Below are 17,015 nucleotides of genomic sequence, written 5' to 3' on the forward strand. Positions count from 1 at the left end.
GCGTATACTTGCCTCGCAGACATGAGAAATATGTCTATAGCAGTGGCTCTTTGTTAAAAATCAAGTGGCTCGCCGGGTGTCTCACCATTCACCAACACATGATCGTTTAAAACTTTCAAGTGATAATTTTCCAACAGAAAGTGTGGGTGCGATTGCAAAGCTTGAAGTCAATGACACTGTTTTGATTTCCTTAGCCCACTCCTGGTGAACAAGGTTTGAAATGAACACCCGCCAAATGCAGATTTTTCATGCGGAGTATTTTGCTGATGTACCAGCCATGTGGACGGCGACCTTTAAGACTTCACGGAGTGATATATTACAAGAAATTAGACACAAAGATGCACTTTTGACAAAACATGATTCTATTTTGAAGAACAGACAAAAGAAAAGCCGCCGATGCGCATCTGATTTGATGTGTGCACAGTGAGCTCTGCTGTTCATGAGTGCAATGAAAGCACTTCTCCAAGGCACACACATGCATAGAGTTCTGGACCTCGTTTCCCAATAACTATTGACCTTAGCTGTAAAGAGCATTTTCTACGAACGATTTGATGAAAGTTCGTAATTTTTTATGTGCATCCAGGGTGTGAAACTAGCACCCGCCACCCGCAAAATGCGACGAGGCTCAATCCAGTTCGCGAGCTCCTAGTCCAAATGTATTTCATGCGTGAGTAATTTTGCTCATCTACCCGCAACAGGTGGGTGACCTTTAAGACGTCTCGGAGTGACACATGACAAGAAATGCTGTTAGTCAAAAAGACGTGCTTGAAGAAACACAATTTATTATATTTTTAAGAACAGACAAAAGAAAAGCCATCAGTGCTCATGTCTGATTCACTGTTTGTTCAGAGGCGTGCAACGGGACCCTGTCTCGTGGAGCAAGCACATGTAAAGAGTTATCGCTCTTTGGAAGAATAATGTAATCTATGAGAATGCTGCAAATGATCGCCGATCATCTCATGAGGTACTGTGAGTTTCGCTTTATTTCCACGGAGCGGTTCACTCTTACACATTGTGAACGCAAATCTGCAGGTTCAGTAATATATACAGGTATCTTTGTATTAAAGAAACAATGACGAAAGTGATTAAATCAAAGTAATACAAGACACGTTCACCTTGAACCTAAAATTTAGTTCTATTTTCTTTTCTTTAGGCAGCATAAACTGTATTACCAAAATGCAATACAAACACATTTGATAAGAACACACATTTGGCAGCATTTTTTGGGAACACAAGGGAATTTATTAGGCTTATTTCTTCCTATATGATGATTATTATAATTATCTTTACATTTATAATTGTCTTTAGTTCTTAATTTGTAGGCTATTAGTAATTTTTCACCTGTTGCTGCATACTGATACTTGCGTGATGGCAAATAGGGCCGTTGGAGATGGTAAATGTTTGGATTTGGGGAGATGGTTATATATGATTTTTTAAATCACTTTATGATTTTTCGTTTCATTTAAAGTGCAATTTGAATTTAGAAATGTCTTTTGTTTAAGTATTTCGTGTTTCAATAAATTCATTTAATTTTTTAAAGCAAAATCAATAAAGCAAAAATATTCACCGACCTTGGGGGTTGACCATATAATCAGATATCGCGACATTTTAAATGCAATTATCATTAAAATATTTTTTACGTCACCCAGCCCAAAAGGGAAGAAACATTTTTCATGAACAACTGTAAAATTAAGTAATTTTATGGAGACCCGCACAAACACGTGTACTCAATTCCATATTGCAACATGTTACCTATTAATTTTTGTATATTTGTTTGTTTTTGAGTAGTCTATGGGCAATATAAACATTTTATTTTATTGAAAAACATTGAAAATAATAAATTATTCGTTTGTGGTATGGCTCTTTTGAAAAAATGCATCAACCAAAAATTCAAAAATTGGCTCCTTAGTGAAAAATGTTCCCAACCCCTGGTCTATAGAAAGCTTGAATTGTCTACATTTAAATGAACCAATTTAAATCGAAAACAAATATTCTCTGATTGTGTAATCCGTATGAAACCAACGCTGTGAATTTACCTCAGAAGAAGAACATGATCCGATACAGCCTAACACAAAAAGTGTCTCACAAAAGTTAATTTTGTGAGCGAAAACTGGAGTCTACAAAATCTATTATGTGTTTTATGGCCTTACTTCAGTGACTTTTCAGAGCCTGGGTAGCTCAGTGGTAAAATACGCTGGCTACCACACCTGGAGTTCGCTAGTTCGAATTCCAGGGCGTGCTGAGTGACTCCAGCCAGGTCTCCTAAGCAACCAAATTGGCCCGGTTGCTAGGGAGGGTAGAGTCACATGGGGTAAACGCCTCGTGGTCGCTATAATGTGGTTCGTTCTCAGTGGGGCGCGTGGTGAGTTGAGTGTGGTTGCCGCGGTGGATGCCGTGAAGCCTCCACACATGCTATGTCTCCACGGCAACGCGCTCAACAAGCCACGTTATAAGATGCGCACGTTGATGGTCTCAGACGTGGAGGCAACTGGGATTCGTCCACCGCCACCCGGACTGAGGCGAATCACTACTCGACCACGAGGACTTAAGCACACTGGGAATTGGGCATTCCAAATGAATCCCCCCCCCCAAAAAAAAATGCAAACATGTACATCTCATGTTTGGAGGCTCTTATGTTACAACACTGCTGAGAAAGTGATGCAGTTTATTTATTCATTTTGTTAATTATTCATGCTTGACATGATGACTACAATCATGTCAACTGTATCTGGGCAAATTTTTTTATTGATATCTCAAAGCAAGTTATGGCATTTGGAACCAAGGTAGCCTTTTTTTTTATCAAAAGTCCAAAAAAACTCTCCAAAAAAGTGATCTGAGGGTTTTACTGAACCTAAGAACTACTTACATTTGTAAATACCACAATAAACTAGAAACATAATTACATAGAATAACTAACAAGTAATAAGATCCAGCACTGTTTCAGTTGTGCGCATGGTAAATCAAGACTTGTCAATCTAAGCGATCAGTCCAAACCAAGCTGTAAAACAGAGGCCAATTGGTCTCTACACATCGTCCCTTCCCACCATACCCACCCACATACCTGAGATCAGAGATTTTCTTATTATCGGTTTAAGAGGTTAATCAAGTTTACTGTTTGTTAACTATAAATGAACACATTAGCTGTTATGTTGTATTTAATTAATTTAATGTTGAACAGTTTAGCTTTTTTAATTAAATATGCTATAAGTTGATAATTGTCATTTTCTTCAATCATCTAATTATTAGAACACCTAAAATATGTTGCTTGTAAGTGTTTGCTTCAGCCAGTGGAAGGCATGGTACAAGTGTATGTGTGCACATGATCAGGATGTTACCACCTCTGCCTCATTTTGAGCCAGGAAAAACCCTGTTTTATAGTTTCAAATTACAAGAATCAATTAGGTATCTATTACACTTCATTTTTATTACAACATTGGCAGTTGTAGTAAAAGTTTTATTAGTATCATTATCAATACTAACAGTTTTATTATTATTATTATTTGAAAGACTTGCTATATTGACCTAACCATGGTAATGAGGAGCCATCCATAGTCGTACCTGTGCTTATATGTCACTGAACTGTAAATATAAGGGCAAGTTCAAAAAGGGCTTTAAGATCTGGACCACCAAGACTTATGAACAAATTATGGACAAAGTTTTCCTTTTGTGTATTATATGTTCTGATGGAATGATGTTTGACATTAGGAAATAAACTGGATAATAAATATAGGCTCATAAATAAATAGGCTCATCGACTTTTAAAAGGGGGAGAAACCTTTGTTGCTGGCATCAAGAACAAAAATAATGTCACTTGATACATGCCCTTATACCTGAAAACCATGAAAACTATGCAAGATAAAAGTAAATCTGACCCAGGAAAGATTAAAAACAGGTTATGTTTTTTACTATAGTGGGTGGCCACTTGATGTCCAATGTAAAATCTGGGTCCCGAAGCAAAACCAGTTTAGAGCCACTGCTCTATTTTTAGAGCACACACACACATATTGGGTAAAATACAGTTGAAGTCAGAAGTTTACATACACTTAGGTTGATTTTTTTTAACCACTTCACAGATTTCATATTAACAAACTATAGTTTTAGCAAGTCGTTTGGGACATCTACTTTGTGCATGACACAAGTAATTTTTCCAACAATTGTTAACAGACAGATTGTTTCACTTTTAATTGACTATACCACAATTCTAGTGGGTCAGAAGTTTACACACACTAAGTTAACTGTGCCTTTAAGCAGCTTGGAAAATTCCAGAAAATTATGTCAAGCCTTTAGGCAATTAGCTAATTAGTTTCTGATAGGCTAATTGGAGTCAATTGGAGGTGCACCTGTGGATGTATTTTAAGGCCTACCATCAAACTCAGTGCCTCTTTGCTTGACACCATGGGAAAATAAAAATAAATCACCCAAGACCTCAGAAAAACAATTGTGGACCTCCACAAATCTGGTTCATCCTTGGGAGCAATTTACAAACACCTGAAGGTACCACGTTCATCTGTACAAACAATAGTACGCAAGAATAAACACCATGGGACCACGCAGCCATCATATCACTCAGGAAGGAGACGCATTCTGTCTCCTAGAGATGAACGAAGTTTGGTACGAAAAGTGCAAATCAATCCCAGAACAACAGCAAAGGACCTTGTGAAGATGCTGGAGGAAACAGGCAGACAAGTATCTATATCCACAGTAAGACGAGTCCTATATCAGCATAAACAAAGGCTGCTCAGCAAGGAAGAAGCCACTGCTCCAAACTGCCATAAAAAGCCAGACTAGTTTGCAAGTGCACATGGGGACAAAGATCTTATTTATTTGGAGAAATGTCCTCTCGTCTGATGAAACAAAAATTTAACTGCTTGGCCATAATGACCATCGTTATGTTTGGAGGAAAAGGGTGAGGCTTGCAAGCCGAAGAACACCATCCCAACTGTGAAGCATGGGGGTAGCAGCATCATGTTGTGGGGGTGTTTTGCTGCAGGAAGGACTGGTGCACTTCACAAAATAGACGGCATCATGAGGGGAAAAAAAATGTGGATATATTGAAGCAACATCTCAAGAAATCAGCCAGGAAGTTAAAGCTCGGTCGCAAACTGCCAAATGGACAATGGCCCAAAGCATACCTCCAAAGTTGTGGCAAAATGGCTTAAGGACAACAAAGTCAAGGTATTGGAGTGGCCATCACAAAGCCCTGACCTCAATCCGATAGAAAATTTGTAGGCAGAACTGAAAAAGCGTGTGCTAGCAAGGAGGCCTACAAACCTGACTAAGTTACACCAGTTCTGTCTGGAGGATTGGGCCAAAATTCCAGCAACTTACTGTGAGAAGCTTGTGGAAGGCTACCCAAAATGTCTGACCCAAGTTAAACAATTTAAAGGCAATGCAACCAAATACTAACAAAGTGTATGTAAACTTCTGTACCACTGGGAATGTGATGAAAGAAATAAAAGCTGAAATAAATTACTCTACTATTATTCGGACATTTCACATTCTTAAAATAAAGTAGTGATCCTAACTGACCTAAGACAGGTAATGTTTTCTATGATTAAATGTCAGGAATTTAAATATATTTGGCTAAGGTGTATGTAAACTTCTGACTTCAACTGTAGTCAGTTCTCTATTATTTTAAACTTTTATTTTCAGTACTGAATGAATTAGAAGTATAATAATAATCCTAATTTCTCTTGCTTCGTCTGGCATCTTGGATTTATTTTAACAGTGTATTCTAGGATTTCCTTCTCTCTGAAGAATACATATGATGCTGACTTAGAATTTGGCCAGAATGACACACAGTACCTTAATAGGCAGTATAATAAGGTTACCTTCTTTAAAGGGATAATTCACACAAAAATGAAAATTCTCTCATCATTTGCTCACCCTCATTCCATCCCAGATGTTTATGACTTTCTTTCTTATGCTGAATGCAAACTAAGATTTTTGGTAGAATATCTCAGCTCTGTAGGTCCATACAATGCAAGTGAATGGTGTTCAGAACTTTGTAGGCCCAAAAAGCATATAAAGGCAGCAAAAAAGTAATCCATATGACTCCAGTGGTTAAATCCAGTAATATGGATTGCTTTTATGCTAACTTTATGTACTTTTTGGACCTTCAAAGTTCCATTCACTTGCATTATATGGACCTACAGAGCTGAAATATTCTTCTAAAAATCTTTGTTTGTGTTCAGCAGAAGAAAGTCATACACATTTGGGATGGCATGAGGGTGAGTAAACGATGAGAGAATATACATTTTTGGGTGAACTATCCCTTTAAGGACAGTAACCTTAATAGGATTAGTCCCAGGATATTTGAAAAGGATATTATGAGTTTAAGTCTTACCTGGTAGTGTGTTTGTGACATGTGGTATGGAAATGGCTTCCACTATGCTGTTGGGTAAGGTTGTGTGTAGTAGTGCTTTATTGGGTTCAGGTCTGAGTTCTGGAACTACTGTTATCTCTAGTGGCCTCTCACTTTCTTCAGCTTGCTCTGGCTGCACTATTGTAACGGGTGCTGGGGTCGCAGGCTTGGGAGGTGTTAGCACTTTTCTCAATGGTACAGCTACTGGTGATGGCTCTTCTGATTTACCACCTACTGTCAACAAGAAAAAACATGAAAAAAAAAAACAAAAAACACTGAAATACAGATTTCCGATATTTTTTATGGGTTCAGATTTTTTATTTTTTTATTTTATTTTTTTGAGATTTTAAATGATATGTTTGTGCTAGACAAGATGGAAGAAAATGATTAATTTTAAAAGAAAAGTGGTTAACTTAAAAGGATAGTTTGACTAAAAATGAAAATTCTGTCACACCTTAATGTTGTTCAAAATCCATACAATACAACTTTCATCCATGGAACACAAAAGTAGATGTTAAGCAGAATCTTAGCCTCAGTCACCATTTACTTTTTCATTGTATGTAAAAAAAGATGCAATGAAAGTACTGTAAATGGTGTCTGAGGCTAACATTCTGTCTAATATATCCTTGTTTAATGGAAGTCAGTCAAACTGGTTTTTAAACAACATGAGCGTGAGTGAATTACCACATTTACATCCAATCAAATAATCAGTTTAGAATCCGACTGATAGCTCAATTGGATTGAAAATCCTTCATATAAACACAAAAATTATCCGACTGAGCTGGATCCGAATTAAATTTCCATCTGATTGAAGGGGGTGATGTAGACCTAAAATAATCCAATTAAAATAAAAATATTAGACGTAAACGTTTGAATCCGACTACTTTCTCAATCGTATTCAAAATACCTAGCGCTCGTGCACAGAGAAGTGGCGCGTATGCATGTTTATACATGATACTCTTCGCGGGAACCTACAAAGCAATGACAAAATGCATTATTGAGGGCTTGTGGGCTCGCACTCAATATTCTGCAGGGCACATATGTTCTTTCATTACATCACATAAAGCAAAAAAAGAACATTGTGCCATTCTTAATAGGGACTTTAAGCAGCAGATGCGGTTACGGCGTTCTGTGCTCCACTGCGTGTACGTGACATCACCCACTTCCTGACTTCGAAACCATCATTTTTAAAGCATTTCTTCTTTGCCATAGTGACGGTTGATCATACGTGACAGAGTAGAAAAGTAAATGTTAGAATATGTTTTACAAGAGATGATGCAAAGTGAACAAAGTAAATAGCCTAAACATACTCCTCAAAACGTATGTTGAATTACACACGTTACAGGCTTTGAATAAAAATCTTCAAAAATATCGGTAGACAATTAATAATAATATCTAAGTTTTAGACGTAGGCTATTTATATCGTACAAGAGTAAAATTCTTCTTCTGACAGTTATTTAACACTGCGAGCATCACTTCTCTTGCTGTATTAAATACCCTCCCTTTTTTTCTTGAATGAGTAAATGAAAATTAGTGCATGTAAACATAGCCAATGATGACAAAGTTAAAAGAAAATTGATCCTTTAAGGATTTTTGGACAATTTTCATACCCAGGTTTGAAATAAATCATTAGTACTGGATGTGACAGTCTGTATATAAGATTTGAAAATATTGACATAATCAGTATCTCTCCATATTATTCATAAGAAGTGGCTATTTTATCAGAGCTATTTCCACCTTTCAGAAGCATTGGTTGCAAATGTGTGCTTGCAAAATGCAAATGTAGAAAGGAGTTGCATGTCTTCCCCCTGCAACACTATAACCTACAAGCTACTGAAAGTTGGATCAGGGGATTTACTGATCAACATCACCTTTCTTTGAAACAGACGGTGTACTGGTAGCGATCTATACGTATTGTGAGTGTGTAAACATCAGCCCATTTATATATGTAAATCAACGATGCAGAATAACTGTCTCAAAAGTGCATTCACATTTTTGAGATACAGTACAAATTGAAATGGTTTATTTGCAAATGATATTACAGAAAAAATATGACCTTAAGAGCTTACAAAAATTTGTTTATTTGTGCATTGTAACGTGCAATTGTGAATTGCCACTGAGCATTTAAATAGTATTATTATTGTTATCTAAATAATATTACTCTTCTGTGTATGGAGATATTTAAAAGGAATAACAAAAGGTTGCATGGGTGAAATAGTATATAACTTATGTAACAACTGATTAAAATGAAACTGTTTTTGTGTTCCAGCAGTGGTCTACAGATTCAGTATCTTACAGCATCTTCAGATGTTTTATTTCCTTCTCACCTTCATTTCTCTCACCATTGTGTCTAGTGTCTTTGTCAGTATCTTTGGTTTGCTCTGATTCACTGTCGTCTTTTTCTGTGTATTCTTCATTCTCCTCCAGTGGCCGGAAGTCCAGCTCCGCCTCTTCCAGGATTGGCTCCTTAGGAGCTTTCTGATTGGGCAAGTGGGGAAAATCCATCAATTAAGGTCAATTGCTAGGAATAATGCCATCAAACAGATACAACTTAATTTACTAAAGATTAACTCAGAAAAACAAGGTAAAGTTCAGAAACTCACTTCCAACATTCTGACCTTAAGTGAGAGGAAGGCCCCAGAGGAGTCAAATGTACCCGTTTCCTCCTCTGCATCTTCGAGGCACCATTCTGGCAAGCTGTCTCTTTCCTCCTCTACGCTCCCACTGCCCGACCGAGGTCTGCGGAAACCGCCACGCTCCTCATCCCTCGCATCGAACGGGAAGCGCCGCCGTTGCTCTGGGTGTTCCCGCCACCCTGCTGACCGTGGGCCGTCTGCGAATAGAGGATTTTGTTGGATTACAACCTATTCTAGTTTTTAACATTTCAAATTCGTTGTTTCAATTTAAGTCTTTCCAGCACCACTATGCAGCAGCGATGCTAGAAAAACAAAAAAAATATATTAACTGAGATTTGAGCTTGCAGTCCAAACCTAATGTGCACTGTTGGCAGCAGGCAAAAACAAACCTATAATGTGACTAGTGTAGTCCGAAAAATAGTGAAAACTCACTAGCTCGATCTGAATCAGTCTAACGAATCATTCACTGAAAGAACTTACTGAATCTCCAGAGCGGTTTCCGAACTGCAAGTCTTCACTGTCACATCCAGCTTGAAATGAACTGATCACTGTCTTTTTTGTAATTTAAGGTACTTTTATTTAAATAATAAAAAAAAAAAATGTATAAATTAGATCTTTAAAACAAAATGTTTTTTATGTTGCGTTTTTTGATTTTGGGAGGTGAGGGTGGGGGACAAGGAAAAAACAGAATTCAGTAGGAAACAACAGTGAGCTGTTTAGAAAAAAGGGTGCGAAGCGCACCTGGACTTGGGGGGCACCATCGTTCAATTTCCCGACGAGACCCCGCAAGCCTCCAGCCCCCGTCATCCTCCTCTCCATTCTGCTCCTCTCGAGACATGCGCCAGTTGTCACTCTCTGAGCGTATGAACTCGTGCTTTCGAGCAGTGCCTGCACCAGCATCCTCATAGTTTGCCCGAACTTTTAAGAAAAAGCAACAGTTTGTTATTTGAAGCATTCAAAGCTCAGGATTCAAAGCTCAGGAAGGATGTAACATCTATGATAATTTTCTTTGCATGTCAGCAGAGGAAATGACTTACTGGGATTAATTGGAAAATGGGCTGGTGCTCCATCTATAAAGAGAGAAAATATTCAGTGGGTTAGTAGACATGCACTATGATGCAACACATCCACTTCTGCATACATAATATTTTATATGTTATAAAGCGAAGTCCAAAAATCTGAGACAACTAGTGAAAATGCAGTCCGTGGCAACTTGAGTCGTGATTTTTAGTTCAACTTCAAATTACGATAATAATGTCATTTTATTGAAAATGTATTAAATTAGAAAATAATGCAAATAGAAGCCCACAAGTTTATGCAAAATCTTACAGACCAGGTGTTTAACAAGCATGATTTAAGATTTTTTAAAGAGCATCTTATGTGCTTCAACAGAAAGCATGGAAATCTGAACTTTTGTAAAAGGAATTAACATGTTAAGGATTAAACAGATCACGACACAAATTAGTGACCTAGAAATAATGCAGAATGAGCTTTACATTTTTCAAAACCCTTAAACTTTATTACCAGGTTTGAAAGGAAAAGAAAATCCCTCAGACTTCTGGATCCCACTATATATCAATGCATACTAACCTGGATCTTTTCGACCTGGTTTTTCAAACCTTCTGTCTCCCCTAGACAGGCAAAAAGGGACACAAAAAGGTGCTGTCAGGGTAACACAGAACAAATGTTCAAAAATTAGACAAAAAATACACTTAATTTATCCCTTCTCGTAATTGAGAACAAAACTCAAGAAACCGCTTCTATGACATGGTTGCTGCAGATTTTTAAAACTTAAATTTAAGACTTAAGACATTTTTTAAAACCTGAACAAATACAGTGCATTCAGAAAGCATTCAGACCCCTTCATTTTTTCACATATTTTACATTGCAACCTTTTGCTAAAATGCTTTAAATTATTTATTTTTTCACATCAATCTACACTCCATACCCCAATAATGACAAAGCGAAAACCAGATTTTTGACCCTTTGCTATGACACTTGAAATTTAGCTCAGGTGCATCCCATTTCTCTGGATCATCTTTGAGATGTTTCTACACTTTGTTTGGAGTCCACCTGTGGCAAATTCAATTGACTGGATATGATTTGGAAAGGCACACACCTGTATATATATAAGGTTTCACAGCTGAAAATGCATATCGGAGCAAAAACCAAGCAATGAGTTCAAAGGAACTACCTGCAGAGCTCAGAGACAGGATTGTGTTGAGGCTCAATGGGGAAGGCTACAAAAAGATTTCGATTGCATTGAAGGTTCCTAAGAGTACAGGACTTCATAATTCTTAAATGGAAGTTTGGAACAACCAAGACTCTTCCTAGACCTGGCCGCCCCCAGCCAAACTGAGCAATCGAGGGCAAAGAGCCTTGGTAAGAGAAATGACCAAGAAACCAAAGGTCACTCTGGTTGGGCTCCAAAGATCATGTGTGGAGATGGGAGAAACTTGCCACCAATCTGGGCTTTATGGCAGAGTGGCCAGAAGAAAGTCTCTCCTCAGTGCAAGATGCATAATAAAGCACCTAAAGGACTCTCAGACTGTGAGAAACAAGGTTCTCTGGTCTGATGAAATGAAGACTGATCTGTTTGGCCTCAATTCCAAGCGTCATGTCTGGAGGATACCAGGCAACGCTCATCACCTGCGCAATACCATCCCAACGGTGAAGCATGGTGGTGGTAGCATCACGCTGTGTGGGTGTTTTTCAGCAGCAGGGACTGGGGAACTGGTCAAGGTTGAAGGAAAGCTGAACGCAGCAAAATACAGAGATATCCATAATGAAAACCTGGTCCAGAATGCTCAGGACCTCAGACTGGGCTGAATGTTCACCTTCCAACAGGAAATGACCCTAAGCACACAGCCAAGACAACGCAAGAGTGGCTTAGGGACAACTCCTTGAGTGGCCCAGCCAAAGCCTTGAACCCAATCGAACATCTCTGGAGAGACCTAAAAATGGCTGTCCACCAACGGTCCCCATCCAACCTGACAGAGCTTGAGAGGATCTGCAGAGAAGATTGGCAGAAAATCCCCAAATTGTCCAGTGTTGGGGGTAACGCAGTAAAAGTAACGCGTATTTCATAATCAGATTACTTTGAGTAACGAGTAAGGTAATGCAATATTTTTTTATTTTAGACCATAATATCTGAAAACGCATTGCTTTTGTACACCACTACCGTCCTTGTATTGCAAGAAATCGGAAGTAAAAATGTGCAAACTTCAGGGAGGAGGGTTAGGTAGTGCACGATGTGCACGATGGGCATTGTTGTTCTAATGAGTGTGAGGCCTGAGACGAATCACTTCTATTTATATGAATGAGAGAAATTGGAACGCCCAACCAAGAAGCTCTAGCACCCAACAGTCAATGGATGTAGAAAGGAAGTCCTGCCTTGCAGGTAAAAGATCCAATCACCTTTTAGATACAGAAATCACCTGTCAATCAACTCGCTAACGCACATGCGCATTTCGTGTATAAAGTAATATGAGGTCAACATTCGGTTGAGTGAAACGTGGTTGATTCATGTGTATTCACGCACTAATTTTTATTTATTTTTTAAATCAGTAAACATGTTTAGGCAGAGGGATTATAAGACTGGACATCACATGATACACAGGGTGAAATACTCGCTCAATTCACTGACTTATGCAGCCGAACTTCTCCATGTTAGAGCTCCTTGTAACTGGGAGAAACGGATGAGAAAAGCTGAATCTGGATCAGTCGCTCCAAGCAACGTTCTACATCGATTGTGTACGCAGAGAAAATGTCTTAGTTTCTAAAAAGATTCTACTTTTTTTTTTATATAATAAACAAGTAGTTTGATTCACGAAATAAACCGTTTTTGACATTTTGGCAGCATTAATTTCATTCAAGTTGTATCAACATGCGCCTTTGAAGTTGTGACGTCTGTGCGCACCGTGGATCAACTCAAAATAAGCATGCACTGAGATGACTTAAGTTAAATATATTCATCAGAATTATTCCTTGAACATGTTAGATTGGCATTCCCCACTAAATTTTATCCTGACTTTTGAAAAACATCTTAATTTGACTCTGACATTGTCAATGGGCACAGCACATGATGACATATATGATGCAGGTTCAAGTGTTGGACTTTGCTGCTTGAGGTAAGACAGTGGTTATCATCCATTATTCACATTGGCTGCCATGTTGATGTAAAAACAAATTACGCATATTCAAGTTATTGATTCTTTATTATAAATATGACGTGAAGACCTCCTTTCTAAATATCTGTTTGTTAACTATGCTGTTTTGACATGAGTGTTGAACAGTAGCTAGCATGACTTGTAATGTCTCTTGTATGGTATGGATGGCTTATTTGCATGGAAAGCATAGCATTAGAGAAAGTGGCTGTGAGAAAAAAGTAATGCAAAAGTAACACAAAAGTAAAGTAAAGCTTTACTTTCCATAAAAAATAACTGTTACTTTTTAAAGGAGTAATGCAATATTCTAACAAGTTACTTTTAAAAGTAACGTTACCCAACACTGCTTGTGTCAATGTGATATTTCAGTTTTTCTTTTTAATAAATTTGCAAAGTTATCAAATTTGTTTTTTGCTTTGTCATTATAGGGTATGGAGTGTAGGTTGATGTGAATAAAAATTAATTTAAAGCATTTTAGTATAAGGCTGCAACATAACAAAATGTGAAGAAAAAAAAATGGAGTCTGAATACTTTCTGAATGCTCTGTAAAATTAATACCGTATGTCCACACAGAACAAACCCTCACAATCTCAAAATAAATCATCACAAGGCCTTAGAACTTTTAAGACTGCTTATCAGCAAAACAGGGATTCTGCAAGCTTAAAATACTCAAGTCATGTTTTCCACATATACTGTATATACATAAAACAAAAATATCTTTATGTACCAATATATCAAAGGTCAACCAATGTTGGATTTTGCCAATATGATAAAAAAAAAAAGTGTTGAAAGGCAATAACAGATTAATCTGCCTTTTACAAATTTTAATTCTCAGTTTCTACCATGTGTGATCTCTGCAAATAACAATTAAAGGACTTAATTTATATATTGAATGTGTTCAACAAAAATTCTTAAGTCTTTCCTTCCTGTGACAGGGCAGGCCACACAGAGGCTACAAGATTGCAAATTTAATTAAAACCCAGATGCAGATTATTGAGCAAACATAATACCAATAATAACCAAGAAAAACATTTGTTCATATTGCAGGACTTTTAACAAACACCAGGGACACTTATTTTGAAATGTCTGTACTATACTGCTTCCAACTGCTCATTCAAACAGAAAAGGTAAATAAAATATGCACTCTAAACACTTTAAAGTAAACATTGCCATAATTCATCAATAGTACATCATTAGCGATGGACCCTTTTCATACTTTCACTTTCATGAAGCGGAAGTCGTCATAGTTGGGTAAACTATGGCGGCGATCGGGAAGAACAGTAATAACCAGTGCAACTGCAGTATTCCTTTTTGCACAAATTCTAAAGGAAAACATCTGGATTTGTGTTTCCATGAATTTCCAAAAGATGCTAAACTTTGTATGAGCTCGGTGGGTTCAGGCAATTAAATGTGAAGATAACTTCGTTATTAAAAGCACTTTCGTCAGTGGACAGTATTTTCAAGATGAGGATTTACAGCAGTTGCTCACAGATGGAATTGTGAAACACTCTGAAATCTGAGCTGTACCATCACAGTTTCAATGGAATTATTACACATCACAACCGACACGAGAGTGTGCTTGACAGGGTTAGAAGTCGGATGGAGCGCGACATGGGCCTCTCCACTCCTTCATATCCTGTGTTGCTCCCCCATCAGGTATTAGTTTCAACCAGTACAACTCACAGATTTGTTAACTTAAGGCCCTATGATTTCCACGTTGCGGAAAACTCGGACGGAAACGCGGAATCCAGTCATAAAAATGGAATTAAATATAGAACGTGGAATGTCACAGAAATTGACATATTTGGGATAAAAATAATGTATAAATGCACAATTAATCAAATTAAAATCTTGATACACTATATTGCCAAAAGTATTCGCTCATCTGCCTTTAGATGCATATGACAAGTGACATCCCATTCTTAATCCATAGGGTTTAATATGACGTCGGCCCACCCTTTGCAGCTATAACAGCTTCAACTCTTCTGGGAAGGCTTTCCACAAGGTTTAGGAGTGTGTTTATGGGAATTTTTGACCATTCTTCCAGAAGCGCATTTGTGAGGTCAGACACTGATGTTGGACGAGAAGGCCTGGCTCGCAGTCTTCGCTCTAATTCATCCCAAAGGTGCTCTATCGGGTTGAGGTCAGGACTCTGTGCAGGCCAGTCAAGTTCTTCCACACCAAACTCACTCATCCATGTCTTCATGGACCTTGCTTTGTGCACTGGTGCGCAGTCATGTTGGAACAGGAAGGGGCCATCCCCAACTGTTCCCACAAAGTTGGGAGCATGGAATTGTCCAAAATCTCTTGGTATGCTGAAGCATTCAGAGTTCCTTTCACTGGAACTAAGGGGCAAGCCCAGCTCCTGAAAAACAACCCCACACCATAATCCCTCCTCCACCAAACTTCACAGTTGGCACACAATGCAGTCAGACAAGTACCGTTCTCCTGGCAACCGCCAAACCCAGACTCGTCCATCAGATTGCCAGATGGAGAAGCGTGATTTGTCACTCCACTGCTCTAGAGTCCAGTGGCGGCGTGCTTTACACCACTGCAACCGACGCTTTGCATTGCACTTGATGATGTATGGCTTGGATGCAGCTGCTCGGCCATGGAAACCCATTCCATGAAGCTCTCTACGCACTGTTCTTGAGCTAATCTGAAGGCCACATGAACTTTGGAGGTCTGTAGCGATTGACTCTGCAGAAAGTTGCCGACCTCTGCGCCTCAGCATCCGCTGACCCCGCTCTGTCAGTTTACGTGGCCTACCACTTCGTGGCTGAGTTGTTGTCATTCCCAATCGCTTCCACTTTGTTATAATACCACTGACAGTTGACTGTGGAATATTTAGTAGTGAGGAAATTTCACGACTGGACTGAGCTCCTGAGAGCGGCCCATTCTTTCACAAATGTTTGTAGAAGCAGTCTGCATGCCTAGGTGCTTCATTTTATACACCTGTGGCCATGGAAGTGATTGGAACACCTGAATTAATGGGTGAGCGAATACTTTTAGCAATATAGTGTATGTCCTAGTGGGATGATTAAGAACAAAAGGCTGAGATTTAAACAAACAAATAGCCTGAGAGTTGAGTGGCACCATGCGAGTTTAGGACGCATGAACGGCGAGCTCTGCGCACTTTGCTAGTTTTAATATTTTTTCCTAATGTCAAAATGTCAAATGTTAATGAGTGGATTGTCTCTCTCCACGTGAAATGTGAATGGGTTGGGGCACCCCATAAAAAGGTTATTTCTTTTCTTAAACGTAAGAAATACGAAAAAGTGTTTCTTCAAGAAACCTGCAGGAAGCTGAAAAATTTGGAAAGATATGGGGTGGACATGTTTTCTTTAGTGCTGGCTCAAGTAAGAGCAGGGGAATCATTACATTGATAAGTATCTACAATTAAAATGTCTCAAACAGATTACAGATAAATTAGGAAGAGTCATTATTGTTTTAGCAGAAATTCAGGGGCTAAGGCTGATTTTGGATAATATTTACGCACTTAACGCTGATGATCAGGGCTTTTTTATAGATCTTAAGGGATGTTGCAAGCCGCTGGCACCCCTCATGATATAATAGTGGGAGGAAACTTTAATCTTTTGATGGACTCATAATAAAGCAAAAGTGTGTAAGCCCCCTAGAGCAACAGTGACGCTTCACAGGATGTGTAAAAAACTTTGGTCTTACAGATATTTGTAGTCTTTTGAACCCATCTGGTAGGGACTATCCATTTTTTATTTATCAGTCCATAAGATTTATTCTACAATATAATTTTTTTTATATATCTAAGTCCCTCATTTCATCTGTTGTTGACTGTTCAATTGGAAACATTTTAGTCTCAGATCATGCCAT

At 38.3% G+C, this 17,015-nt stretch overlaps 1 protein-coding gene across 11 annotated transcripts in view; it reads right to left on the reverse strand.

Annotated features, from left to right (window-relative positions):
• LOC127442060 (GRB10-interacting GYF protein 2-like) overlaps nucleotides 1-17,015 on the reverse strand; it is a 62,053-nt gene that overhangs the window by 23,329 nt on the left and 21,709 nt on the right. For 6 of the 11 annotated variants that reach the window (XR_007897431.1, XM_051699759.1, XM_051699757.1 and 3 more), the window contains exons 7-12: nucleotides 10,591-10,631; nucleotides 10,038-10,070; nucleotides 9,742-9,918; nucleotides 8,968-9,197; nucleotides 8,692-8,842; nucleotides 6,347-6,598 (exon numbers count right to left, since the gene is read on the reverse strand). Coding sequence is in view for 10 of the 11 variants with exons in the window: in XM_051699759.1 (XP_051555719.1) it covers nucleotides 6,347-6,598; nucleotides 8,692-8,842; nucleotides 8,968-9,197; nucleotides 9,742-9,918; nucleotides 10,038-10,070; nucleotides 10,591-10,631 (884 nt within the window). In the remaining variant the exon portion in view is untranslated. The remainder of the gene's footprint in view (nucleotides 1-6,346; nucleotides 6,599-8,691; nucleotides 8,843-8,967; nucleotides 9,198-9,741; nucleotides 9,919-10,037; nucleotides 10,071-10,590; nucleotides 10,632-17,015) is intronic. The other 5 variants (XM_051699760.1, XM_051699753.1, XM_051699756.1 and 2 more) reach the window with 4 other exon arrangements.

Source organism: Myxocyprinus asiaticus, chromosome 6 (assembly GCF_019703515.2).
Source record: "Myxocyprinus asiaticus isolate MX2 ecotype Aquarium Trade chromosome 6, UBuf_Myxa_2, whole genome shotgun sequence".
Classification (NCBI taxonomy): domain Eukaryota; kingdom Metazoa; phylum Chordata; class Actinopteri; order Cypriniformes; family Catostomidae; genus Myxocyprinus; species Myxocyprinus asiaticus.